Below are 27594 nucleotides of genomic sequence, written 5' to 3'. Positions count from 1 at the left end.
AGATTTGCTTGTGCTCTTTTGCTGCAGAAAACATGTAGAGCAATGAATTTACTGTAAGAGGGGCAACGGGTTAAGGAGTATGAACTAAAGGTCTTCAGTAGCACTGTCACGATCAAGATCAACACTCGATCAGGTTTTTACTTGTTTACTTATCCTTGCTCACTGCCTGCTTGCCTGATTCCCTCAGTTAATTGCGTGCCTGCAAATATCGTGCGACGACGGCTTGTGGGAGCAACGCACCGCAGTGTCCTGACTGGAACAGGCTAGGCCGCATTCCCCGTGCGCATTCACTCACATTTTGTGATCGGTTGTCCCAGGCACACACAAAGAAAAGCTTTCTGCACTGTATTGTTTTCATCCTGTTAACGACGGCACTATCAATTGCCCTCATCATACACAGCAAACCACCAGGGGGATAGGCTGCGGGCCAGCGCTGCGTGGGCGAGTGTGTGTGATGGTAAGAGCCCTAACAGCCCCGTGTGGCCTCTAACTTCCACCTGCTCTAGTTTTCCCTTTGACATGCTTGTTAGGTCTCGACTGGTTTCACATTTTGGTCTGGTGGATGTGTGGGTCTAACCTTTCTCACCTCTCTCTCGTCCCTGTCCGAATAGACTGTCCTAGGACTCTCTCTACTAGTATGCACTTGTTATGGACCAAAGCCAAAACCACAGCGCTGGCAAGCTCTGGGGGAATCACTTCAATAAGAGAACATTATTTTCGCCCATGAAGTGTTTCCATGGTGATATTGTACTATAGACTCTAGACAGACACAGTGTTTGTAGCATGTTTAAGTGTGACCTCATATTAATGATCCCTAGATCCTGTCTGTGAATGGTACAATGCAGGCGTGGCTGTTTACACAGAAAGGAAGAGAAATCCTTTATTGATCCAACAAGTAAATCCGAAAGTCATCTGCTGCCTTTATCACATAATGAGGTAGATTGGGAGTGCAAAGGACTGGAAAGGACTTGAAAGTGCCTACTCCGAGAGAGAGAGAGAGAGAGAGAGAGAGAGAGAGAGAGACGAGTAGAGATGACTATGAGTTGTGTTACCTTAACTCACATTCCAAACACCCTGTCAGAGCGGCTTAAACTGCATGTTTTATTGTGCTTTTTCCGTCAGACGTTCACCGGCTTCTTTAGATGCCGCACCCATACCTTAAGCATACGTCTTATCTGATTACCTCACCTGACTTAAAGCTTGTATTGTTATGACTTATGTGCTGGTGCCAAAATGTCTAAGATCTTGGTTAGATGAATTGATAATGGAAATAACACCCTCACATTACTTGAGGTAAGTCATAAAAAAAAGTCAGTGAAAGACTGAAAGAAAGCTTGATGGTTGCCATGACGAATCAACACACATTTGGTATCTCCGATACAAGTAGAACATTGTTGTCAACTTCAAGAGGATGAAAAAGTTGTGACCTGCGAGAATGTCTGGTAAATGATCTCACTTGCCCCCCCCCATGGACAGACAAACACACACACACACACACACAAAACAGGCCAATGAGAGGGTAGTGGTAGTCAAGGGAGGAATTGAGCAACCCATGTGACACAGCACAAAGTTCAGTGCTTATTACAGGCTGTTGATCTGATGAGTCAGTGGATAGACATTCGTCTCTCATTATTAATTATTAGTAGATACTAGATATGTTGTTTCACACACACACACATACGCAAACACACACAAACACAGACATACTCACACAAACAGAGAGTGTTGTCGCAGTGTGTGCCTGAACTTTCCCTCCACACAGGGCTCAGTAATCCTGGATCAGAGAACACAAAGGGCCTCAGAGCGCTGGTGATGTAAGCAACAGTGTGTCCAGCGAGTGAGCGCTTTGCTTTACCCCAGCACTCACCCCTACAGCACTGCTGCAGGCTGTGTTCAGGGCGGAAAGAACAGGGACAGTACCACTGGCCCTGTCATGGCTGACCCCATGACAGCTGGCACATAGTTGGTGCGATAGCGAGACTAGCCCTAACCCTACCATTCCTATGTGATCTGTCACAGACAGGGGACCGTCTCTGACCTGGGACCCAGTGGGAAAGTGAAAGTTGTTGAAGCAGTGGAGAAGAATGTGGTCCAGCTCCGTCTGGGAGGGGAGGATCAGGAGCAGCTCACTGCAGTGACCAGGGGCTACTGAGACTGGTGCTTATCTTACCGCTGCCAACACACGGTGCTGCCTAGCCTAGAGAGATAGGGAGAGAGAGAGAGAGAGGGGAAAAGAGAGAGGGAGAGAGAGAAAGAGAAAGGGACGCCACATTACCTCACAGGTGAGTATTACTGGGTAAATATTTACCCAGTAACCACCTCATGGGTCCGTAATCTCACCAGTATCGGTGGCAGGCAGGGTACCGCCTGCCAAAGTTGCAAGTGGGTAGAAGAGACTGTGGTGTGGACGTATGCTGCAATAGTAGTGAAAGAGTTTTTGGATAGCATAAGTAGTTATCGTACGTTTGGGTTGACACTTTGTATCAGACACTCTCCTGAGTTGGCGAGGCTATAAGTGTTTGAGAGCATCCCTGAGAGGACTCTGTGTGTGTTTTTTGGGTGTACACTGCATAGGAGCACCATGGATTTGCTGCAGGACTCTCAGTGGACAATGCAGGGCCTCAACAGCCGTCTGAAGGGCTTCCTGGAGCAGGTAAACAAGCTGCAGAAGGCAAACTGGCATCTGGAGGGCCAGATTGCATACTGGGGCCTAAAGAATGCCCCGCACCCCCAGGAATGGACCCAGCAGGAAAGGACTGTGGATGATCTCCGTGCCCAGGTGAGACTGTCATCTATTACCTTTTTAATTGGTCCAAACATTGAGCCCTGAGGGACCCCAACTCATTAAACAGTGTTTTTTGTTATGTCCACCGACAGTACCTTTGTTTGCCAGTGATTATGCTGAGGTACTGTAATGCCTAGATCTGTTTGAGCTGGTGTGTTCTGGCCATACAGTAGCTAGTAGGACTGAGTTTTAGAGTCTAACTTGTACTGTATATTATCCATATAATTTTTTACCAGAGTAGAGCAAAGCAGACGATATGTCTCTGGAAATAGCTGGCAAAGCATCTTTACTTCAAAGGTGTTTTCTTGCGTGCAGGGTTTTGGCTTTGAGACAGATACAGCACTGACTGAGCAAACCAGTTATTAATGATTTTCAGTCCTAGCGATGATTACACTTAATAGCAGTCAAATTAAAACAGACATTAGACAAAGTGGTTCCTACCAAGACAATGTCAACTGTTCCAGAGGGTGAGAAGTAGTGTCATACTGTATGTCAGGACATTTGGAAACAAGCAATCCCTTCATTGTCACGCTCAAGAATGTGGATCCTTTTATTTGTTTAAAGGCCATTGCCCTAGTAGACCATTAACACGGGCTGCTGTAATTGACAGCTCGCTCGCATGAGCTGATTGGAGGTTTTGCAACCGCTCCTTGATATATGGTCTCTGAATGTGAATGGAGACAAAGGCAAAGAAAGCACCAAGATCTGACCTATTAGCATTGAAGCCAACGGGAGGGTTGACTTTTATGCCCAATTTCACTTTCAGTGAGAGTGTTGCGTAAAATATGAGCGATTGCCAATCCATTGATCAATATAAAGATCCATCATGCGTAGCAGCACTGATACGATAACTGCAGGCTTTACCATGTGAGAACATGTCATGTACAAATGTACATATGTAGGACATTTCCTCACACTTTCGCCTGGACTAATACCTGGAATGTTGACTTCTATGGAACCCAGGACTCCCTGGAAAACAGTGGCAATTGTTACTGAGTGGACTATCCTGGCTAAATTAATCAAATCAAATGAAAAATGTATGACTTGACATACGCATAACTGATAACGTTCTTCAAATCTTCCTTTGACATGAATTCATGATTTACAGTAACAGTTGTCTTTGTTATGTGCATCTTCCTCAAGTCCGGTTTCAGTCCTAGACTACTGTTATTGTTGTGGGTTTAGGTTTTAAGACCTGGCGCCACCCTCATTCTGTTTAGAAGCATTGAATAACAAGCCATAATAAGGAATACTGGTACCCGTGTAAAGAGCTAAGATATCATTACTCATTGTGTATTTATTCCCTGTGTAATTATTTTTCTATTTCTCTCTTCATTGTTGGGAAGGGCCTGTAAGTAAATATTTCACTGTTGGTGTACACCTGTTATTTACAAAACGTGACAAATGCAATTTTATGTGATTTCAGTTGAAATCAATCAGTTAATGTTCAGTTGGAGAAGTGCCCTGTTGGAAGAAAAAGTGCTGATATCTGGTTTGTACTCTCTCATGGCTATGAATCAACACAGTCAGAGATGAATAACTGGCAGAGCTAAGATAATGGAACGGGTAATTACAATGAAAATATGATTATAATCTTTGAGGCACTTCTGTGAGCAAAAACACAATTGTCCAAGTTATTCCCGGTTTTCCTCCTTCAAAATGGGTGTGTTTGTCTTGAGTAAGCATTGTGATATTGTGATTGGCAAAGGAAGAGTCAGCATTGAAACTCAAAATGGCCCTAGGTTATACAGTAAACATTTCCATATCAAAGATGCAAGGGATTTTGGATAACATTAGTTTAAGTTTCATGTACTTACATTGCAGTTAACGCCAAACATTTAGGGTTTTTGAGGTCAAGTACTAGAATTACTGTGAGAGGCTCCTTGGCTTTAATATCTGTGCCACAGCTGCTTCAGGCCTTGTCTTAATGAACCCAAATCGTGGGACGTCATCATGTAATAAAACGGACTCACTGAGCTGGTGGCAATCTGACAAGCATGAACAGGCAGAATATTATTATGCAGTCTTTTAAATGAATGTGAAGTGGATCAACCTCAAGTGATCTTTTTCTCTCAGAATAAAGAGTAATTCCAACTGGCTTGTCTAAATTGATAAAAGGGATACTTTGGGATTATGGCAATGAGGCCCTTTATCTACTTCCCAGAGTCAGACGAAATCGTGGACACCATTGTTATGTCTCTGGGTCCAGTATGAAGGAAGTTAGAGGTAGTTTCCTGAGTCAATGCTAACTAGCGTTAGTGCAATGACTGGAAGTCTATGGGTATCTGCTAGCATGCTGGTAAATACCTATAGACTTCCAGTCATTGCACTAACGCTGGTATCCACGAGTTCATCTGACTCTGGGGAAGTAGATAAAGGGCCTCATTGCCATAATCCCAAAGTATCCCTTTGTCTTATTCTTATCTCTGTTCCAACTTCCTTTCTTTGATGAACTTTCAAAGGCTTCTATCTTGTGCTAGTGTATTAGCCTTGTCCCATACTCTATGTGCTATAGCCAACTCTTCCATTGGTCAATGTCATGCCACACAGTATGAGATGAGGCTAGCTAGTGTAATTCAAGGAAGCGAAACCTTTATTACAGTTGTTCTATTGTGATAAGCCTCACCCACATGTTTTCACATTTTGAGAAAGACCCCGTTTGATGCAGCACCTGGTAATGTGAACTTCCAGTGTACTGAGGTGTATTCGTATGTGATTTCATGTTTCATTGTGTTTTTTTCTACCTATTGGGCCAATGACATTACATGGATCAACAAGATTGAACACATTCTGAAATCGATCATGTTTTTCACGCATCTTATTCACTTCCTTGTTATTTTGTCTTGTGTGTTGACTGTGTTTTGGTTCTGTAGGTTGGTAAACTGCTGATGGAGAATGCAGAGCTGGTGCTGCAGTCTGACCACATGATGTCCAGGGCTTCTACCATCCAGGCCAGGTCAGTAGTGTTTGGGACAATCTAGGTGAGGCCTAGAATACTATACTAATACAGTAACACATACCCTCATAGTATTTATTTTCATCATATCTAAAGAAAACACAGATATACCATAGCAGTTGTGAATGCCTTCTGGAAACATCTATTTTAAGAGCAAAAATCTATCAAATCCTACACCTACTATTAGTATAATACTAACAACCAATTTCAGTCTATAACACTTTAAATGCACCTCTTGAATAACAGTCAGATATTTTATTTTCCCTTGCAGCGATACTTTATCTCTTCTATACTGTAGCAGCAGTACAGTCCACACTTTGTTATAACTAGGCTAGTTCCCACTCCTGTTCAACAACCTGCATACAAATCGCAGCCTGGCTGTGTTGTGCCTGGTCGGCACTTTCCCATCTGTATTGATGCAGAGTGACACACCGGCCCCTCTGCTACTGCCAGAGATCTGCGTCCCAAATGGCACCCTAATTCTTATTTAGAGCAATACTTTTGACCAGGGGCCATCAGGGTACCCATAGGGTGTGGTCAAAATTTGTGCACTAAATAGGGAATAGGGTCTCATTTGGGACGCGGTTGGAGATCCATTAACCCCTGAAAGGCAAGGGAGGGCAACAACATGCAGGCAGCTATGAACTATGAATACACACCTCCTCTATTTATATACTGTGTCCTGCTGGCCTTACCTGGGCCACTGTCACGATGTTGTCTGCAACTCTGTGTCACAAGGTTTATATTGTATTTCAAAAAGATTTATATATTATTTGTGTACTTTTTGACATTTTACTGCATTGTTAGGAGCTAGTAACATAAGCATTTTGCTGCCCCCGCTATAAGATCTGCTAAACTGTGTACGCAACCAATAAACTTTGATTTGATGTCTGTGACTTTAGCATCTGTTGGAAAGTGAGGACTATTGCAACTACTGAATGACTGTTGCAAGATGTTTTTCCTACTGTATGATAAGGTCTTTTCTATGATTGGGTTAGATCTGATGAAGGGTCACTAAAACACATGGGAGCATAGATTGCAGTGTGCAGTCTATTTACCTTTACCTGAAAACACTTTTATATCTTAAAACCTTTTACTGCAGTGGGCTAAATCAGGGTCACACAGAGTGTTTCTTGGTAGTCTTAAACAAATCTACTTTGAAACAAAAGTATACACCTCACACACATGGTTATGGGCTTAAGAAAAAAGAAAACACCTGTACCATGTCAGATATATGAAATGTATTCCATTTTGAGTTTGCATCCCAATATTACACTTTATATGCATCACAGAAGACTGAAATATAACAAAACCATTTGACATACTGTAGAAACACTGGATTTACGTCAGTTAAAAAAAAAAGTTTACTTAATTAAGTAAGACAATTTGAAAAATATGAATAATATTTCAGCCATGAGACCAAAGAGGGTGCTTTGAGTCATTGACTGAAGGAAAGGGCTAGGCACCTGCTTAGATACAATGGATGTGCGGCTGTAACATTTCCATATACTGTGTCACAGTGTTTACCTACTGTACAGTCGTGGCCAAAAGTTTTGAGAATGACACAAATATTAATTTCCACAAAGTTTGCTGCTTCAGTGTCTTTAGATATTTTTGTCAGATGTTACTATGGAATACTGAAGTATAATTACAAGCATTTCATAAGTGTCAAAGGTTTTTACTGACAATTACATGAAGTTGATGCAAAGAGTCAATATTTGCAGTGTTGACCCTTCTTTTTCAAGACCTCTGCAATCCGCCCTGGCATGCTGTCAATTAACTTCTGGGCCACATCCTGACTGATGGCAGCCTATTCATGCATAATCAATGCTTGGAGTTTGTCAGAATTTGTGGGGTTTTGTTTGTCCACCCGCCTCTTGAGGATTGACCACAAGTTCTCAATGGGATTAAGGTTTGGGGAGTTTCCTGGCCATGGACCCAACATATCAATGTTTTGTTCCCCGAGCCACTTAGTTATCACTTTTGCCTTATGGCAAGGTGCTCCATCATGCTGGAAAAGGCATTGTTCGTCACCAAACTGTTCCTAGATGGTTGGGAGAAGTTGCTCTCGGAGGATGTGTTGGTACCATTCTTTATTCATGGCTGTGTTGTTAGGCAAAATTGTGAGTGAGCCCACTGCCTTGGCTGAGAAGCAACCCCACACATGAATGATCTCAGGATGCTTTATTGTTGGCATGACACAGGACTGACGATAGCGCTCACCTTGTCTTCTCTGGACAAGCTTTTTTCCGGATGCACCAAACAATCGAAAGGGGATTCATCAGAGAAAATTATTTACCCCAGTCCTCAGCAGTCCAATCCCTGTACCTTTTGCAAAATATCAGTCTGTCAATTATGTTTTTCCTGGAGAGAAGTGGCTTCTTTGCTGCCCTTCTTGACACCAGGCCATCCTCCAAAAGTCTTCGCCTCACTGTGTGTGCAGATGCACTCACACCTACCTGCTGCCATTCCTGAGCAAGCTCTGTACTGGTGGTGCCCCGATCCCGCAGCTGAATCAACTTTAGGAGACGGTCCTGGCACTTGCTGGACTTTCTTGGGTGCCCTGAAGCCTTCTTCACAACAATTGAACCGCTCTCCTTGAAGTTCTTGATGATCCGATAAATGGTTGATTTAGGTGCAATCTTACTGGCAGCAATATCCTTGCCTGTGAAGCCCTTTTTGTGCAAAGTAATGATGATGGCACGTGTTTCCTTGCAGGTAACCATGATTGACAGAGGAAGAACAATGATTCCAACCATCACCCCCCTTTTGAAGCTTCCAGTCTGTTATTCGAACTCAATCAGCATGACAGAGTGATCTCCAGCCTTGTCCTCGTCAACACTCACACCTGTGTTAACGAGAGAATCAATGACATGATGTCAGCTGGTCCTTTTGTGGCAGGGCTGAAATGCAGTGGAAATGTTTTTGGGGGATTCAGTTCATTTGCATGGCAAAGAGGGACTTTGCAATTCATTGCAATTCATCTGATCACTCTTCATAACATTCTGAAGTATATGCAAATCGCCATCATACAAACTGAGGCAGCAGACTTTGTGAAAATTAATATTTGTGTCATTCTCAAAACTTTTGGCCACGACTGTACATGCACAGTATGTGTAGCTGTTTCACCACCCATGTAAAGTACCCTGACTAGTTGACCCAGAGTAGGGAACATTCAGTAGACCTACATTGAAAAACACTTCCCTATGTAACCATCACCACCTCTTGGTAAAGTGTAGGCCTATAGCCGCTTTGCATAGACCACTGTGGTCAAGGCTAATTACTAGTCAATATCGCCGACTGAAACATGGTAACAGGAACTACCTGTCCAGTAACAAACACACATTTTTCTTCAGTTTTCCCATTTCAAAAAGTTTTAAAACATTTTCTATTGAGTGCTCTAATGAACACAACCCAGTTAATAAGATGAGATGTGTTCTGTGTCCTGTCATAGATGTGAGTTGGAAGAGAGGCAGACCAAGTGTCTGGAGCAACAGGTGGCTCTGCTGAGGGAGAACAAGACGAGGGTGGAGCATACCAATGTGCAGCTGGAGGCGGAACTACACAACTCCATGACAGAGCTGCAGGACATGCACCAGGACTATGTGGTACGGTCTTGTGCCAGTGTCCGTGCGGTTCCGTACACCTGCATTCGTTCAGTAAAAACCTCCGTAAAAGGTTGAATAAATACTTTTACATTAGTTTGTAAGATAGCCTTGACTTTTGGCTATTTACGGTATTACAAAAGTAACATTGAATTGTGTTTGGTTGACAACGCAAGCAAATACCAACATTTAAATGAGATGTGTCTAATGCTTGGATCATTTCATCTGAGCCACTGCCCACTGGGCACACCATGTCATTTAAACATGGATATTTGGGTAATATTTGGTTGAGATGTTGATCAGTGAGATTACAACCTATACTCACCCACTCAAAAAGACAGACAAAAGTTAGTTGAATTTCCAATGGGTTATCATTATGCTTTCAAACATATAAAAGCACAACCAAATTCCAATGAAAAAAACATATCTGTTTTTTGGTTTAGTTGTCACCAAATATCTCTCACTTCGCTTTAAAACCCTTTGAGGTTACATCATAGTTAAAATGCACACTTTATATAATTAAATAAGAAGAAATGTATAGTTGCAGTAACCTCAAAATGTGGCCATGGATGTGTTACTCATTTTAAGGTTGAACGTTACATTAGTTTGTAAGATAGCCTATCTGAGCCACTGGCTTAATCATTCTTCAACTTGAGTTGGAGACATGAGTCCAACATAATTTGTTAACATGTCGCCTATTGTATTTAAAAATAATATTGAATTTTGTTTGGTTGTTAACGCCCATTAATCAAAGTTTGTTTTGATTCAGTCATTTTCTTTAACTTTGATTTTTGGTTGAGATGCAGACGTGAATCCAACTTATCAATGATTCATTTGTAGACAAAATGGAATAAAAGTCAAACTAAGTCATTGTCACAGATGGAACTATCCAAGCAGAAGATACATCTCCTTCAAATGTTGATATTTGGTTGTGTTGACAACCAAAAACATTCCAATATCACTAAATATCATTACATTTGAAATCAACCAGAGCTTGAAGCCATTGGACTATTTTATTGTCGATTTTTAGTTCTGGGTTGAATTGAAACAATAACTATTGATGAATATCATAGCTAAGCAGGGCTGGGCTTGGGAGACCAAACGGTAGCTGTAGATATATACATTCTCTAGTAGGAGGTGCTGCACAGCCTAAGTTACAAATTCAACACATTTTATACAAGGTTTGTCTATGTTGAAATTTGGTTACCATGGTTACATAATCCTGTGGTTGAAGTTTCACCCTCAAAACAACATATTACGTTGATTTCTTTTTTCAAATCCAATGTATTTCCCACGTAGATTCCGCATCACAACATGTTGAAAAATGACATTGAAACAACGTTGATTCAACCAATTTGTGCCCTGTGGGAAGTGACTCTGGCAGGGGTTATCCAACTCTATGTCTTGTTCCAGTTAGGAGGAAATTCGTTAACTTTTTAATGATCGGCATCCAGTGTGTTTGCACAGTATACTCCATCTTTGAAAATTCCCATTGTCTCATTCTTTTTTTAATGTTTATGTGCGGAGGGGAGAGAAAGGTGAGACAAAAAAGAGAGAGGTGAGAGAAGAGAGAGATAGAAAGAGAGAGAGAAGAGAAAGAGAGAAGAGAGAGAAAGCAAGAGAAAGAAAAGAGAGCGAGACAGAAGAAATGTGAAACAAGTGAGAAAGAGAGAGAGAAAGACACAAGAAAGCTACTGTAAAGAAAGAACAACGTCTCAGAACACCTTCTCCTTATTAGCCCATTAACCAGAAGAATGCTTACTCCTGTTTTCTCACACCTCCCCTATTGATCTCAGTGGAAAGGCGTGTTAGGTTTCACACCATCCTTTCCCTTTCAATGCTTTCCTGTCATCCTCCCACCCTTCTCTCTTTCTCTTTTACTAACCCCTTTTTATTCCTGCTGACTAATACTCCCCTTCCCTTCCTCCACTCAGGTCTTTACGTGATCCAGCTTCTCTCTCCCACGCACGCACGCACGCACGCATGCACGCACGCACACACGCACACACACACACACACACACACACACACACACACACACACACACACACACACACACACACACACACACACACACACACACACACACACACACTGTCCCAGACTCACAGGCTCAGGCTCAATAACAGACTCTACCCCTCCCCTGCATTGCGTGTGTCTGCTCTCATACTGTTCTCTCTCTCTCTTGCTCTCTTCCTCTGCCCTCGTTCTCTCTCTGTTCCCTTTTCTCCTTCTCTCTCAGATCCATCACCTCTCGCTGTCACACACACACTCTTGTATACTCTCTTACATTCATATATCTCCCTGTCTCTCTCTCCCTCTTCTCTCTCCCTCTCTCTGGTTGGTTCATTGTGCAGGCAGCCCGTGCTCTGCAGCAGCAGCAGGCCGACTCCTGTGATGCGCTGCTAGTGACGGCCACAGCGTGGGAGGAGGATGGCACAGGGATGGAGCTCTCCCAGCTCCTCGACCGAATCAGGACGCAGTGCGACCGCCTCAGCCTCACCGGCCTAAATCAAGTCCCAGATGACCGACACCCCGGCCTGGCCGCCGCCCCAAATCAAACTCCATGCTCCGCTGCCGGGCCGAGCCGTTTCGGAGCCACACTCAGACCCCGAGCCCATGGAGGATCTCTCCCACAGGTACGCAGTGTCTCACTGCCTTCGTCCCTCCCCCTGTTTTCATTTCCTTCCTTCCATCCATCCCTCTCTCTGTCTTTCCTTTCATCCTCCCTTGGCTCCCTGCCACCTAGTCACACCCTGATCATAGCTCTATCTCTGCTGTTTCCAGGCAACACAGTGATATGTGGGAAGATAAGAAGAGTTGGTTTGTTTTGATTTGTTGTACTGAATTGGTGTCGGAGCTCTGAGGTGGTCTGAGGTCTGAGATGGGTTATTTACCTCTCTCCCTCTTTCTCTCTCCTTCCCTCTTTATCCTCATCACAGCCCTACCCACACAGAAAGGTGCCCCATAGACAATCCATTACCTCCAAAGAAGAGATCAACTTTTACTACGATATTGAAACGGCGCTCCTCTTTAGATATTGATACGTCGTAAACCACAACCGCAGCATTGCAATACATCACTTGTAACGAGCCTCTCTGATCTGCTTCCTGCGAAGTCCTTATAAGGCATCAGCTGAGGACAGTATTCTTTTCAGTCTTTGAAATAGGAGCATTTGGATTTCAGTTGAAAAGGATAACTTGCAATTGGCTTGTAGCATATAGCCATCTTCCATAGCTGTTGGTTTCGACAACATCACATCGGATGGGGACAGTATTTCAGGCTTTGAAATAGTAGCATTTTGATTTCAGGGAATATGATATATTTAGCAAATGACCTATAGCTTTCTCTCATGTTGTTTTCAACAATAACGCAGCCCGTCTAGTCAGTTTCGCTTATTACCCATGAGATTATATTTCCGCTCATATTTCAGGTTTTGAAATAGGAGCATTTCGGTTTCAGTGGAATAGGGGGAAAAGAATGAGTCACTCATCATGGCTGTGTTGTTTCCGTCTGGTCAGTTTTACCGTCTGTGGCACACTGGTTGCATCCAAATTGGCACCTTATTCCTTGGCACCAGGGCCCGTAGGGCTCCGATAGGGCTCTGGTCTAAAGTAGTGCAATGTTTAGGGAATAGGGTTCCATTTGGGATGCAGCCAGGGACTTTGATGTGACAGGCGTGATTAAGCATCTTGGCCCATGGCTGCAGGCAGGCAGCGACTGGTACTTAAGCAGCGTCTGCTCTACAGAATGACTTTGTTTGTTGCCCTCCTAGTTAGAGGCCCTTTATGTCAGAGTGGACTGGAGTCTGGAGTGGAATACAGCCCTGTTACAGCCTGGTTCCAGATCTGTCGGGGAAGCATAGTTGGCTAAAGCACATACAGTGCATTCGGAAAGTATTCAGACCCCTTGACTTTTTCCACATTTTGTTACGTTACAGCCTAATTCTAAATTAGAATACATTTTTTTTAAATCCTCATCAATCTACACACAATACCCCATAATGACAAAGCAAAAACAGGTTTTTTGAAAATGTTGCAAATGTATTAAAAATAAAAACAGAAATACCTTTTTTAAATAAGTATTCAGACCCTTTGCTATGAGACTTGAATTGAGCTCAGGGGCATCCTGTTTCAATTGATCATCCTTGAGATATTTCTACAACTTGATTGGAGTCCAACTGTGGTATATTCAATTGATTGGACATGATTTGGAAAGGCACATATCTGTCTATATAAGGTCCCACAGCTGACAGTGCATGACAAAGCAAAACCAAGCCATGAGGTCGAAAGAATTGTCTGTAGAGCTCCGAGACAGGATTGTGTCGAGGCACAGATCTGGGGAAGATACTCCTCAGTAAAAAGCACATGAAAGCCCGCTTGGAGTTTTCCAAAAGGCACCTAAAGACTCTCAGACCATGAGAAACAAGATTCTCTGGTCTGATGAAACCAAGATTGAACTCTTTGGCCTGAATGCCAAGTGTCACGTCTGGAGGAAACCTGGCACCATTCCTACGGTGAAACATGGTGGTGGCAGCATCATGCTGTGGGGATGTCTTTCAGAGGCAGGGACTGGGAGACTAGTCAGGACCAAGGGAAAGATGAACGGAGCAAAGTACAGAGATATCCTTGATGAAAACCTGCCCCACAGCGCTCAGGATCTCAGACTGGGGCGAAGGTTCACCTTCCAACAGGACAACGACCCTAAGCACACAGCCAAGACAACAGAGGAGTGGCTTCGGAAAAAGTCTCTGAATGTCCTTGATTGGCCCAGCCAGAGCCCAAACTTGAACCCGATTGAACATTTCTGGAGAGACCTGAAAATAGCTGTGCAGTGACACTCCCCATCCAACCTGACAGAGCTTGAGAGGATCTGTCAGGTTGGATCAAATACAGGTGTGCCAAGCTTGTAGCATCATACCCAAGAAAGCTCAAGGCAGTAACCGAAGGTGCATCAACAAAGTACTGAGTAAATGTCTGAATACATAGGTAAATGTCATATTTAAGTTTCAAAATCGAAAATCGAAAAACCAGTTTTTGCTTTGTCATTATGGGGTATTGTGTGTAGATTGATGAGGACATTTTCTTTAATACATTTTAGAATAGGGCCTGAATGGGGGTCTGAATACTTTCCGAATGCACTGTACATACTGTATGGGACAAATTCACTAGCTATTATGTTATGCTTCTTACTGTAAAATGACTGGTGAAGGTTAACACTTACAACAATTGCCCCTAATACGTTCTTGTTTACATGGTAATTACAGAGTAATTGATGTCTACAGGTTCGAGGAATCCACTAAGCACAATCGTCAGTTTCATGTTTAACTAACAAACTTGATTCAACATGTTTGTGCCCTGTGGGAATCTGTGGGGAAAATGATTACAGGTAGATTTATAAAGGTGTGAAGCCTATTTGCGTACCAGATAGTTCATCAGTTCGTGTTAACGCCTAGGGTGTCAGATTACCCTCATCGACCTGTCCCATATGTGCCCGGAATCCTCTGGCTCTGTGCCAATGTGTGTGGGTACCAGTTTTTATGAATGTGTGTTTGTGTGTGTCCCTGAGTTCCATGTGAACTGTTCCTGTTTGTGTTTGTGTCAGCATCTATCTCCATCAGAACTTTATTTTTGTGCTCTTCCATGTGAATGATGTGTGTAGGTGCGTGCATGCGTATTTGCGTGCGCACGTGTATGTGTGTGTGTGTGTTATATGACTTCCTTCTCTCTCCCCCAGCTCAATGCAGAAGAGGCAGCATGGGCCCAGGTGAACCTCGGAGGGACTGCCCTGAGGGAGGCGCGGGCAGAGCTAGCCGAGGCCAGGAAACAGTGGCACTGCCTGCAGGTGGAGATCGAGTCCCTACATGCTCTGGTGAGCACACACACACATGCACAGACACACCACTGTAGCCTCAGCATTGCGGCAGACACATACAGTACTTTCCTGTCTCTGCCACACACCCATAATGGATCAGTAGAGTTTGGAGAGCATTCATCTTTATTGATTCTGAAACACTATTGGTGATTCTCTCACTCTTGTTCTCTTGCCTCTTCCCCCTCTACCCCGTCCCCTCTCACTCTCTCTTCTGTTCCACCTTCTGTGTCATCCTCTCATCACCTTTTGTCCCTATCCACCCTCTCCTCTATCATATTCCCTCTTTCCCCTCTACGCTGCCCTCCCTCTTCATTGCTGTGCTTTACCTTCTTCATCCACTCTCTGCTCTCTCTCCCCCTCTCCATTTTTACAATTATTTAATCTCTCTGATCCTGCTATTTCCCTCTCTCCTCCATCCCCTCTCCCCTCTCCCCACCTCTCCCCTCTCCTCTCCCCTCTCTCATCCATCTCCTCTCCTCTCTCCTTCATCTTCTTTCCTCTCTCTCCTTTCCCCTCTCTCCTCTCCTCCATCTCTCCCCTCTCTCCTCTCCCCTCTCTTCTCTCCTCCATCTCCTCTCCCCTCTCTCCTTTCCTCTCCCCTCCTCCCTCCATCTTCTTTCCTCTCTCTCCTCTCCATCTCCTCTCCCTTCTCTCCTCCATCTCCTCTCCCCTCCATCTCCTCTCCCCTCCATCTCCTCTCCACTCTCTCCTCCATCTCCTCTCTCATCTCCCCTCTCTCCTCTCTCCTTTCCATCTCCTCTCTCCTCCATCTCCTCTCCCCTCTCCACTCTCTCCTCCAACTACTCTCCCCTCTCTCCTCCATCTCCTCTCTACTCCATCTCCTCTCCCCTTTTCTTTCCCATCTCCCCTCTCTCCTCTCTCCTCCATCTCCTCTCCACTCTCTCCTACATCCCCTCTTCCCTCTCTCCTCCATCTACTCTCCCCTCTCTCCTCCATCTCCTCTCCACTTTCTCCTTCATCTGCTCTCCCCTCTCTCCTCCATCTCCTCTGCCCTCTCCCCTCTATCTCCTCTCCCCTCTCTCCTCCATCTCCTCTCCACTTTCTCCTTCATCTGCTCTCCCCTCTCTCCTCCATCTCCTCTGCCCTCTCCCCTCTATCTCCTCTCCCCTCTCTCCCCTCTCCTCTGCCCTCTCTTCTCCATCTCCTCTCCCCTCTCTTCTCCATCTCCTCTGCCCTTTCTCTCCCTTTTCACCTGCTCCCTATCTCCTCTCTCTGTCCCACATCATTTTCTCCTGTCTACCCTCTCTTCCCCATCCTTCCCTTCCTCAGGAGAAAGGTCTAGAGAGTTCCCTCCACCACACCAAGCGTCAGTACTCCAGCCAGCTGCAGGGCCTGTCAGAGGTCATCCAAGGCCTGGAGGGCGAGCTGGAGCAGGTGAGGGGCGGCCTGGCCACGCAGCAAGAGCGCCACGGTCAGCTGCTCAATACCAAGATGAGGCTGGAGAAAGAGATCGCCACCTATAGGCGCCTGCTGGAGCGCGAGGAGGGCAGGTGAGGGGGCTAACGGTCACAGACAGGGGCTGTATGGGCCCTCAACAAAAATGTTGCACTAAAAAAGAAATAGGATGCCATTTGGGACAGATCCTGGGGCAGATGTAGCAGAGGAGGTTTGGTGAACTACATGGGGATGAGTAACCTTTCCTGAGATTTGACATGTGTAACCCCCAGAGCAAAAGGCTTTACTCTAGAATGGAGCAGCTGAGCTAGATTCGATTTCTGGTCAATTACACAGACATAGATGCTCACAGATGAATACACACTTACTAAGGGTGAGGTAGCTGATATAAAGTATAACGTTATATTGTGATATTAAACCGTTTCAAGCTACAGGGCATATTCACAGCAATGAGCTGGCAGGTCTTCATCCTAAACCGTAAACCTGAACTATAAATAAGAACCATAAAGCGCTGAGAGGTATAGAATTGCATGACCCGAAATTAACTTCTGCATTAAGAATGAAGATGGCTGAAATTAACAGGCAGGATAAGCTTTCGTACAACATTAAAATGTCCAAACAGAAATTGTATCACAGTGAAGTTCTTAACGAGACAGTGAAGGAACTTTAAGGTATTTTGCTAGAGAAACTTTTTGAGGGTACTATACATTTTAAACAAAAGGGATCAAAAGTGAAGGTTGTGAATCATTAGTCAGTATGAGAAAGATGATCTCAGGATCTGTGAGGACATGAGGAAGGGTGGAAACCCTTTTAAGTTGCATGAACTCTCCTTCAGTTTTTAAACGAAATGAAGATGCCCCAGTTGCTTTTAACAGAACATGAAAACATGCTATAAAAACTCTCCCATGAGCGTTCCACGCCTATAATGATCCATCTTTTGTTTCCCATGCACATTCAGACAGTCAAAACCTCATCAAAAAAGCACCACCTTGTTCCCAAACATTTCCAATGAAATTAAACATCCAAAACCATCCAAAAGGAGCTTAAAGGATGAAGTTAACTTAAAAAAGGATTCTTCTTATTTTATCCCTTTTGTTTCTCTGTCAAAACAGCTACATTTACTTGTCGAGTCTGTCTCTTTTGTTGAGGAGTGTGACAGATGACTTTCTTTACTGTTGCAGCTTAAGAAAGCCTTATCTGCATAGAGAATCAAAAATAATTGCAGGTTGAGACAGAGATGTTCTGGCGATGACTCAATATAATAGTGAATCTGTTGGTTACTGGAAATTCACCAGACTTGTGTTAATGTACACTGAGTATACAAAACATCAAGAACACCTGCTCTTTCCATGACATAGTCTGACCAGGTGAATCCAGGTGAAAGCTATGATCTCTTGTTGATGTCACATGTTAAATCCACTTCAATCAGTGTAGATGAAGGAGAGGAGACAGGTTAAATAAGGATTTTTAAACCTTGAGTGGGGTATGGTAGTAGGTGCCAGGTTTGTGTCAAGAACTGCAACGCTGCTGGGTTTTTCACGCTCAACAGTTTCACGAATCAAGAATGGTCCACCACCCAAAGGACATCCAGCTAACTTGACACAACTGTGAGGGAGTGCCCTTAATGTTTTGTACACTCAGTGTATTTACCTACATACAGTACAGGCAGACAGACAGACAGCCATGCAGGAAGGCAGACAGGCAGGATGACAGGCAGGCAGGCAGACAGACAGGCAGGCATGCAGGAAGACAGGCAGGAAAACAGGCAGACATGCAGGAAGACAGGCAGACACATTTCTCTGCATTGTGTGCACAGATATAAGACAGTTTTAAACTGCCAGCTGTTCTGTACCAGACATTCCCACATTCACCTCATGGCTTTCATTCACTCAGATCTTTAATGTCGTTTCCTCTTAACATTTATTAGGGAAGATTCCATTCAATTTACAGGCCTTAAGATAATACTCAATTATCATCACTGAGGCATTCACAGGCTGGTCACACGAATGCATTCAAGCACAGACAGTTCCCGGCCATTATGTTTGTACATCGCAGATCTGTCCGCACACTCACCCCAGCAGGCCTCATAATTATGTTTTTATTACCACCTTTTATTTACCTGGGAGGTGCCCAGCATTATCTAGTTTTATGACCATCCAGGTTGAGAAAGATGACGCTCGATGATGCATCCTAGATCTTCTCCCAGTCTATTGGATTTATATCTATATTCTCAGAAGATCACAATGCACTTGCTCAACTCAAGATGACAGGCTCTGTATTGTATCAATCTGCTCTGTCATATCATGATTTGGATGTGCTGACCACACTATAAGATATCCTTACGCCACGCAATTTCTTTGAGTGCACAGAAATGGCTATAGTTATCCATCAAATATGTAGACAGCATCTGAGACAGCTGCCGAAGGAGTGTCCCCCCCACACAGATTCCATTGAGTCCTACTCACCATGTTTTCTCATCTATTCACAGGTACCCAGGTGGGCGTAACGGACAGGCCATGGGGCTGCGGCGCTGGAGGGGCCCCAAAAGAGAGCCAGGCCCCATAGGGGAGGAGCCCAAAGAGAATGGAGTGGAGGAGAACGGCCTCAGTGACCCCGCGGTGACCCCTGAGGAGCCACTGTCCGAGCCCCTGCCTGAGAGACCTCAGCGGTGGTCTGTGACAGAGAACGGCCTGAGGAAGAGCCCTGCACTAACGCTGTATAGGCAACAGAGCCTGGTCATCCTTACAGGTGGGGGACGTGGTCAGATACATACACACACAGAATGGTATACACATATTCATGTTAAGGGTCATATACACACTCGTATACACACAATCAGGCAGGAGTACCATACACACACATTCAGCATGCTAAATACACTATATATACAAACATTTGAGGATTTGGATATTTCAGCCACATCCATTGCTGACAGGTGTATAAAATCAAGTACACAGCCATGCAATCTACATAGACAAACATTGGCAGTAGAATGGCCTTACTGAAGAGCTCAGTGACTTTCAAAGTGGCACCGTCATAGGATGCCACCTTTCCAACAAGTCAGTTCATCAAATTGTTGCCCTGCTAGGGCTTCCCCGGTCAATTGTAAGTGCTGTTATTGTGAAGTGGAAACGTCTAGGAGCAACAACGGCTCAGCCGTGAAGTGGTAGAGAACACAAGCTCACAGAACGGGACCGCCGAGTGCTAAAGCGCATAGCGCATAAAAATTGTCTGACCTCGGTTGCAACACTCACTACCAAGTTCCAAACTGCCTCTGGAAGCAACGTCAGGACAATAACTGTTAGTCGGGAGCTTCATGAAAAGGGTTTCCATGGCCGAGCAGCCGCACACAAGCCTAAGATCGCCATGCACAATGCCAAGCGTCGGCTAGAGTGGTGTAAAGCTCGCCGCCATTGGACTCTGTAGCAGCGGAAACGCGTTCTCTGGAGTGAGGAATCCTGCTTCACCATCTAGCAGTCCTACGGACGAATCTGGGTTTGGCGGATGCCAGGAGAACGCTACCAGCCCCAATGCGCAGTGCAAACTGTAAAGTTTGGTGAAGGAAGAATAATGGTCTGGGGCTGTATTCATGGCCCGGGCAAGGCCCCTTAGTTCCAGTGAAGGGAAATCTTAACGCTACATTATTCAATGACATTCTAGACGATTCTGTGCTTCCAACTTTGGGGCAACAGTTTGGGGAAGGCCTTTTCCTGTTCCACTATGACAAAGCCCCCGTGCACAAAGTGAGGGTCGTACAGAAATGGTTTGTCGAGATCGGTGTGGAAGAACTTGACTGGACTGCACAGAGCCCTGACCTCAACCCCATCGAACACCTTTGGAATGAATTGGAACACTGACTGTGAGCCAGGCCTAATCGCCCCAACATCCATGCCCGACCTCAATAATGCTCTTGTGGCTGAATGGAAGCAAGTCCCTGCAGCAATGTTACAACTTCTAATGGAAAACCTTCCCAGAAGTGTGTTGGCTGTTTTGGCAGCAAAGGGGGAACCAACTCCATATTAATGCCCATGATTTTGGAATGAGATGTAGTGTATGTGTGTGCGACCAATCAAATTTGATTTGATTTGAGTATGTGTTTTATGTGCAGAGCCAGAGAGAGACAATGATTTGAGGATTTCCACAGTGAAGACCCAGGAGATCCTCCAAGGCAACGTGGTGAGGGAGAGTGCAGAGGGCACTGGTACCGTGGAGTAAGTATTTATCAGACCTAGGGCTGTTGCGGTGACCGTATTACCGCCACACTGGCGGTCACAAGTCATGAGGGCAGTCAAGTTCCACATGACCGTTTAGTCACGGTAATTAGGCTTCTCTAAGCTCTGATGCTGCTGATGGTCATTAGTAGCCTAACAAACTTGCTAACTGCCCCTCTAATCACTCTGACATCAATAAAAATGAAATAGAAAATCTAATCAAACACTTCATGAGAGCCCATGAGCTCATGTTGCACAACATTTCTATAGGCTATGCAATTGTGTGAGAAAATAGAGTGATGGCCTCTATTAAAAAGATGATCCCATAAGCTTTCTACAGGCTTGACCTACTATATTTATTTCTCAACTTTCCTAATATTAAGCACATTGCTTCTCTTCACAACAGTATAGCCTACCTGGCTGGCATAAAAAAAATTACCACAGGAAAAGCGTCCTCCATTCGCTATTTAAGTGCACAGATAACATGTATTCTTTCCCCTGCCCGTTTCGACACAAGTGCATAATAATGGTCCATTCTGAATCAAAACAAATTTCACACATACACTACCGTTCAAAAGTTTGGGGTCACTTAGAAATGTCCATGTTTTTGAAAGAAAAGTTTAAAAAAATTGTCCATTAAAATAACATCAAATTGATCAGAAATACAGTGTAGACATTGTTAATGTTGTAAATGACTATTGTAGCTGGAAACGGCTGATTTTTTATGGAATATCTACATAGGCGTACAGAGGCCCATTATCAGCAGCCATCACTCCTGTGTTCCAATGGCACATTGTGTTACCTAATCCAAGTCTAGCATTTTAAAAGGCTAATTGATCATTAGAAAACCCTTTTGTAATTATGTTAGCACAGCTGAAAACTGTTGTTCTGATTAAAGAAGCAATAAACTGGCCTTTAGACTAGTTGAGTAGCTGGAGCTTCAGCATTTGTGGGTTCGATTACAGGCTCAAAATGCCCAGAAACAAATAACTTTCTTCTGAAACTTGTCAGTCTATTCTTGTTCTGAGAAATGAAGGCTATTCCATGCAAAAAATTGCCAAGAAACTGAAGATCTCATACAGCGCTGTGTACTACTCCCTTCACAGAACAGAGCAAACTGTCTCTAACCAGAATAGAAAGAGGAATGGGAGGCCCCGGTGCACAAATGAGCAAGGCAGTTAACCCACTGTTCCTAGGCTGTCATTGAAAATAAGAATTTGTTCTTAACTGACTTGCCTAGTTAAATAAAGATAAAATAAAAATATATTTTTTTTATTTTTTTTATTTCACCTTTATTTAACCAGGTAGGCTAGTTGAGAAGTTCTCATTTGCAACTGCGACCTGGCCAAGATAAAGCATAGCAATTCGACACATACAACAACACAGAGTTACACATGGAATAAACAAAACATGCAGTCAATAATACAGTAGAACAAAAGAAAACAAAAAGTCTATATACAGTGAGTGCAAATGAGGTAAGATAAGGGAGTTAAGGCAATAAATAGGCCATGGTGGCGAAGTAATTACAATATAGCAATTAAACACTGGAATGGTAGATGTGCAGAAGATGAATGTACAAGTAGAGATACTGGGGTGCAAAGGAGCAAGATAAATAAATAAAAACAGTATGGGGATGAGGTAGGTAAATAGATGGACTGTTTACAGATGGGCTATGTACAGGTGCAGTGATCTGTGAACTGCTATGACAGCTGGTGCTTAAAGCTAGTGAGGGAGATATGAGTCTCCAGCTTCAGAGATTTTTGCAGTTTGTTCCGGTCATTGGCAGCAGAGAACTGGAAGGAAAGACAACCAAAGGAAGAATTGGCTTTGGGGGTGACCAGTGAGATATACCTGCTGGAGCGTGTGCTACGAGTGGGTGCTGCTATGGTGACCAGTGAGCTGAGATAAGGCGGGGCTTTACCTAGCAGAGACTTGTAGATGACCTGTAGCCAGTGGGTTTGACGACGAGTATGAAGCGAGGGCCAACCAACGAGAGCATACAGGTCGCAATGGTGGGTAGAGGTATGGGGCTTTGGTGACAAAACGGATGGCACTGTGATAGACTGCATCCAGTTTGTTGAGTAGAGTGTTGGAGGCTATTTTATAGATGACATCACCGAAGTCGAGGATCGGTAGGATGGTCAGTGAGGGTATGTTTGGCAGCATGAGTGAAGGAGGCTTTGTTGCGATATAGGAAGCCGATTCTAGATCGATTGAATAGCATGTCTTTAGTTTTACTTGCGTTTAAGAGCAGTTGGAGGCCACGGAAGGAGAGTTGTATGGCATTGAAGCTCGTCTGGAGGTTAGTTAACACAGTGTCCAAAGAGGGGCCAGAAGTATACAGAATGGTGTTGTCTGCGTAGAGGTGGATCAGAGAATCACCAGCAGCAAGAGCAACATCATTGATGTATACAGAGAAGAGAGTCGGCCCGAGAATTGAACCCTGTGGCACCCCCATAGAGACTGCCATAGAGGTCCGGACAACAGCCCTCCGATTTGACACACTGAACTCTATTAGAGAAGTAGTTGGCAAACCAGGCGAGGCAATCATTTGAGAAACCAAGGCTGTCGAGTCTGCCAATAAGAATGTGGTGATTGACAGAGTCGAAAGCCTTGCCCATAGGCCTATATTTTGATAAGATTTGTATCAAAACTAAAGTGGCCAAATAACTTCTTAAAATTAAGCACATTAATCCACTTTACAAGGGGTGTAGAGCCTAACTGGCATACATAAGCAGCGAGTGAGTTTCAAGTTTGGGGAAGATAATTTACGCCATAAGAATGCACCTTAATAATGAAAGCATTACATACATAATCACATTTGCGGTCACTTTTGATATTGGTGTTTTCCCGCTAATGGAACATTCGCCCTTATAGCCTACTGCCGTGTGTGCATTGCTGTGCTTATAATGTGAATAAACAGCCTAATAGTTGATCAACATTTTAAGCTAAACGTTCTGATCTGTTGCGTCAGCCACATTGCATAAAACAGTTTTTGTTGATGCTAATGGTTGTATTCATTTGGAATCTATCACATCCCACAACTGTCCCAGACTATGTTTGGAATATTTATTTATTGCACAGAATAGATAAGACTTTTGTACTATGGGGGATAGTAGATTGACATAGGCTAGTGCTTTTGCTTGTCGTTAGGCCTACTAATCTTGTTGGCTGACAAAAAGTAAATGTGGACAGTTCTTCCAATATCTTCAATATGCACCTTGGAATTGGACAAGCAACTTTGTTCAAATCATCATTAGAGTGGCGTCATGCAGCCTTACAACGTATTAAACATCAACACATATAGCCCAACGTTTGTAGAACAACTAAAGTTACGTTAATAACTCTAAATGAAGCATATAGGAGTACCTATTTCTTTGTTAACCGCTCAACACAGAATAGCTGCATGTGAGCACTTCCTCAAATCGTTTGGAGGAAATATCATTTATATTTTATTCAGGTTTGTTCTATTGTATTCTTCATACTATAAAATAATATAAAATAATGCCACGGAATTCTAAGCAAGTCTTGTCTGCTAAATGAACTAGTGTAGCCCACAGCTATATGGCATAGCCAGATCTGGGTCTAACATAAGGTCAACTCAGAGTTTGCTATTCTGTTCTTGTGAAATAGACAAAAAAAATCTTCATATCATGTTTATTTATACTTGTATAAAATAAAGATTGGGTTTATTTTTAAGGTGTAGGCTATATTACATGGATTTATTAGACTTTTTAAAAATGTAGATGTTCTAAAGGTCTGCATCAGTGGCTTGTAGGCTATGTGTGGAAGCCAGCAGATGCTAAATGTGTTTATGTTAATTAATGGTCAATTATCGTGAGACCGGCAGTTATTTGGTTGACAAAATTTCGTCATCACCACATCCCTAATCAGACCTATTAATCGTGATCTTTGACCCAATGACACCACCACACCTGCTTCAGACAGTGTGAAAAGTAATCGTGCCTTAGTGCCCAGAAAGTGTCAACTACAATGAAGGGAGCAGGGATGCTTTACTTATGATATTATTAAAGAGACTATTATGGGATATGTTTTCAAACTGTCAAATGAGGTATTCTAAATATAATTCAGGACAAAGTGTTACCACTTTTGGTAGCAGCTGAACGCATCTTTCACATGAACCACCTTTCCCTGTGTGTTGTCTTTGTTAGACTAATGATGACACCAACACACACACCCACCCACAGGGAAGTACCTCTGCATGCCTAAGCCAGGAGTGATGAACAGCAGTTTATTCAGTTGCGAAATGTGGCATAAATTTGGCATGAGCTCTCGGTCTGGGGGTTGTTGGGAATCTTTCTCATTGAGAGACATTCCTTAATGAGCTCCATTAGATGTGGAGAGACACCGGCGTCTGTCATTCCTAAATTCTTTTTTTCACACATCTGGTGTTAAAACCACACGCCGTACCAACCGGGATGGGAATGGCCGCATAAATAGTTTTGCTTTCAGAGTCATCGTCGCCCAGTTGTTTTACTAACTGTGTCATCTCGTAAACTTTCCTTGACTCTGAATTAGATAATTATCACAATGAACTGTTAACAAGGCATGTACAATCCTTGTGTGTGTTTGGGAAGGGTTCTCTGACTTATACCTGTAAAAGTCCCACCCATACAATCATATAGGACTAATCATCAGTTAGAGATATCATATTACAATTTACCCCAGGTTTACTGTGGCCAGGGTACAATTCACAACACCAGCGTTGTAAATGATTGTTTGTTTGATTGTTTCTATACATGTAGTCAACATTTCTAGTTGTAGTCTAGCATCTATTGCATTTTAAAACCTAACTCATTGTTTTCCCAAACCCCGCCCCCCAGGACGGACAGGATCGACAAGGTGATTAAGCAGTGGGAGGGCTCCTTCTTCAAGGGGAACCCCAAGCTGCGGAAGAAGTCGGTGTCGCTACGATTCGACCTGCACATGGCGGCGGCGGATGAGGGCTGCGCCCAGACCAAGCAGGACAGCCTGCCCGACGTGGAGGTCCGCCTGGTGATGAAGAGGTCCCGCAGTATCCCCACCATCGCGGCAAATGTCGAAGCAACAGTATAGTCGAGGCAACAGTATACCTATCATTGATAGGTGATATCATCATAGAATTGCCTCCCTCATAAATGTTGTGATCTGGCAACAGCATCCCTACCCTTGACTGTGATATCACCATGAGATCAGCATTGCTTCCCATTGACGTAGGTTGAAGATGGGAAGGTTAAGACAATGAAGTAATTCCATGCGGAAGCTTTCGAATATATGGGACCGACCAGCTCCATTAACAACTATTGGCGCCATTGCTAACTAGCAACGCTGGTCCCATGAATTGCAAAGAGTTATGAAATATTATAAACTGGGTGGTTCAAGTCCTGAATGCTGATTGGCTGACAGCTGTGGTATATCAGACCATACACCGCGGCTATGGCAAAACATTTGTTTTTACTGCTCTAATTATGTTGGCAACCAGTTTATAATAGCAATAAGGCACCTCAGGATTTGTGGTATATGGCCAATATACCACGGCTAAGGGCTGTGTGCAGGCACTCTGCGTTGCGCATAAGAACAGCCCTTAGCAGCGGTATATTGACCATACACCACACCTCCTCGGGACTTATTGCTTAATTAGAATCCTCTTGTATTAACCTGTATATTTTGAACCTAGCCATTGACCAGAGTAGTATTGTCATGTCATCAAAGTTCCTGCAACTCCACTATCACCCAGAATCATCATTGTGACATCAGCATTACCAGCAGCCATTTTGCAACCCCCATGACCAAACCATCCTGGTGACATCCCTACCAAACCACATTCATGAGGGGTTAATGTGCGATTCAGAAAAGTGAACGTCATTAATTTGATATATCAGCATTTCTCAATCATGTATAAAAGTAGACAGTCATATTGCCTACTTACGATTTTGCCATCAAGGCAAATGTGACAACATGCCATGTTCAAGAGATTTGCCCTGTGGTCAATAATACATCATACCAGTATATAATATTCACTGTTGTCACCACATTTAACAAATGTATAATCCAACCATCCCTCAGTAACAACTAACACTTTATACAGGTGGTGAAAAATATAAACATGGAAAAAGGCTGAGCCATCAGAGTTGTATGTGGCTTTCTACTGTGGACTATTTAAGGGTGGTTATTTTCTTCTCAATTCGCTGTGTGTAAAATGCTAATGGTTTTGCTATGCTGTCATGGATCAACCCAGCACTGACAGTTTGCCTATGGCTGAAACCTGCTTTTTCCTTATAATGCTGTAAGTTAACTGTAGTCTATATATTATCTATATATGGACAATATGGCCACAGTCAAAACAAAGCAACGAAGGTAGAGATGTACAGTAAAAATAAATGCTATTTATTTCCCCCACACTGCTCACTGTGACCTGAAATTGCAGTGAGGCTTCTTCCTGGAGAGCAACCCTCCTGTAGGTTTTCGTTTCAACCCCAGTTGTAACTAACCTGATTCAGTTTATCAACCAGATAATTATTAGAAGCAGGTGCGCTAGACTAGGATAAACGCGAAAACCTACAGGACGGTAGCGCTCCAAAAATTGGAGAGCCCTGTTCTAATCTAACCTGCCACTTGTATCGCAGAGATATACCCTGGTTTAGCCAGCAGGGGCCGGTATTTGTAAATAGTTGCTCCACAGTATATCCTGAATGCTTTATTTTGGTATTGTTGTGTCGTATACATAATATCTATATGACTGATTAC

At 43.6% G+C, this 27594-nt stretch overlaps 1 protein-coding gene across 3 annotated transcripts; it reads left to right on the top strand.

The window, feature by feature from the left end:
* Positions 1–335: 335 nt before the first annotated feature.
* Positions 336–26304, top strand: LOC115208680 (keratin, type I cytoskeletal 18-A). Of its 3 annotated transcripts, none has more exons than XM_029776931.1 (10): positions 336–457; positions 2020–2779; positions 5659–5741; positions 9196–9349; positions 11704–11985; positions 15083–15217; positions 16511–16731; positions 19125–19384; positions 20745–20847; positions 25692–26304. In XM_029776931.1, exons 2-10 carry the CDS (start codon positions 2582–2584, stop codon positions 25921–25923), a joined length of 1668 nt encoding a protein of 555 aa, XP_029632791.1. In that variant the 5' UTR covers positions 336–457; positions 2020–2581; the 3' UTR covers positions 25924–26304. The 3 variants fall into 3 exon arrangements, with proteins under 3 accessions (XP_029632791.1, XP_029632794.1, XP_029632792.1); XM_029776934.1 differs by lacking the exon at positions 336–457 and having other exon boundaries at positions 1679–2157; positions 2575–2779; XM_029776932.1 differs by lacking the exon at positions 336–457 and having other exon boundaries at positions 1679–2282; positions 2575–2779.
* The last annotated feature ends 1290 nt before the right edge of the window (positions 26305–27594 follow it).

This window comes from Salmo trutta, chromosome 14, assembly GCF_901001165.1.
Source record: "Salmo trutta chromosome 14, fSalTru1.1, whole genome shotgun sequence".
In the NCBI taxonomy this organism is placed as follows: domain Eukaryota; kingdom Metazoa; phylum Chordata; class Actinopteri; order Salmoniformes; family Salmonidae; genus Salmo; species Salmo trutta.
This window is presented reverse-complemented; position numbering and strand designations above follow the sequence as displayed.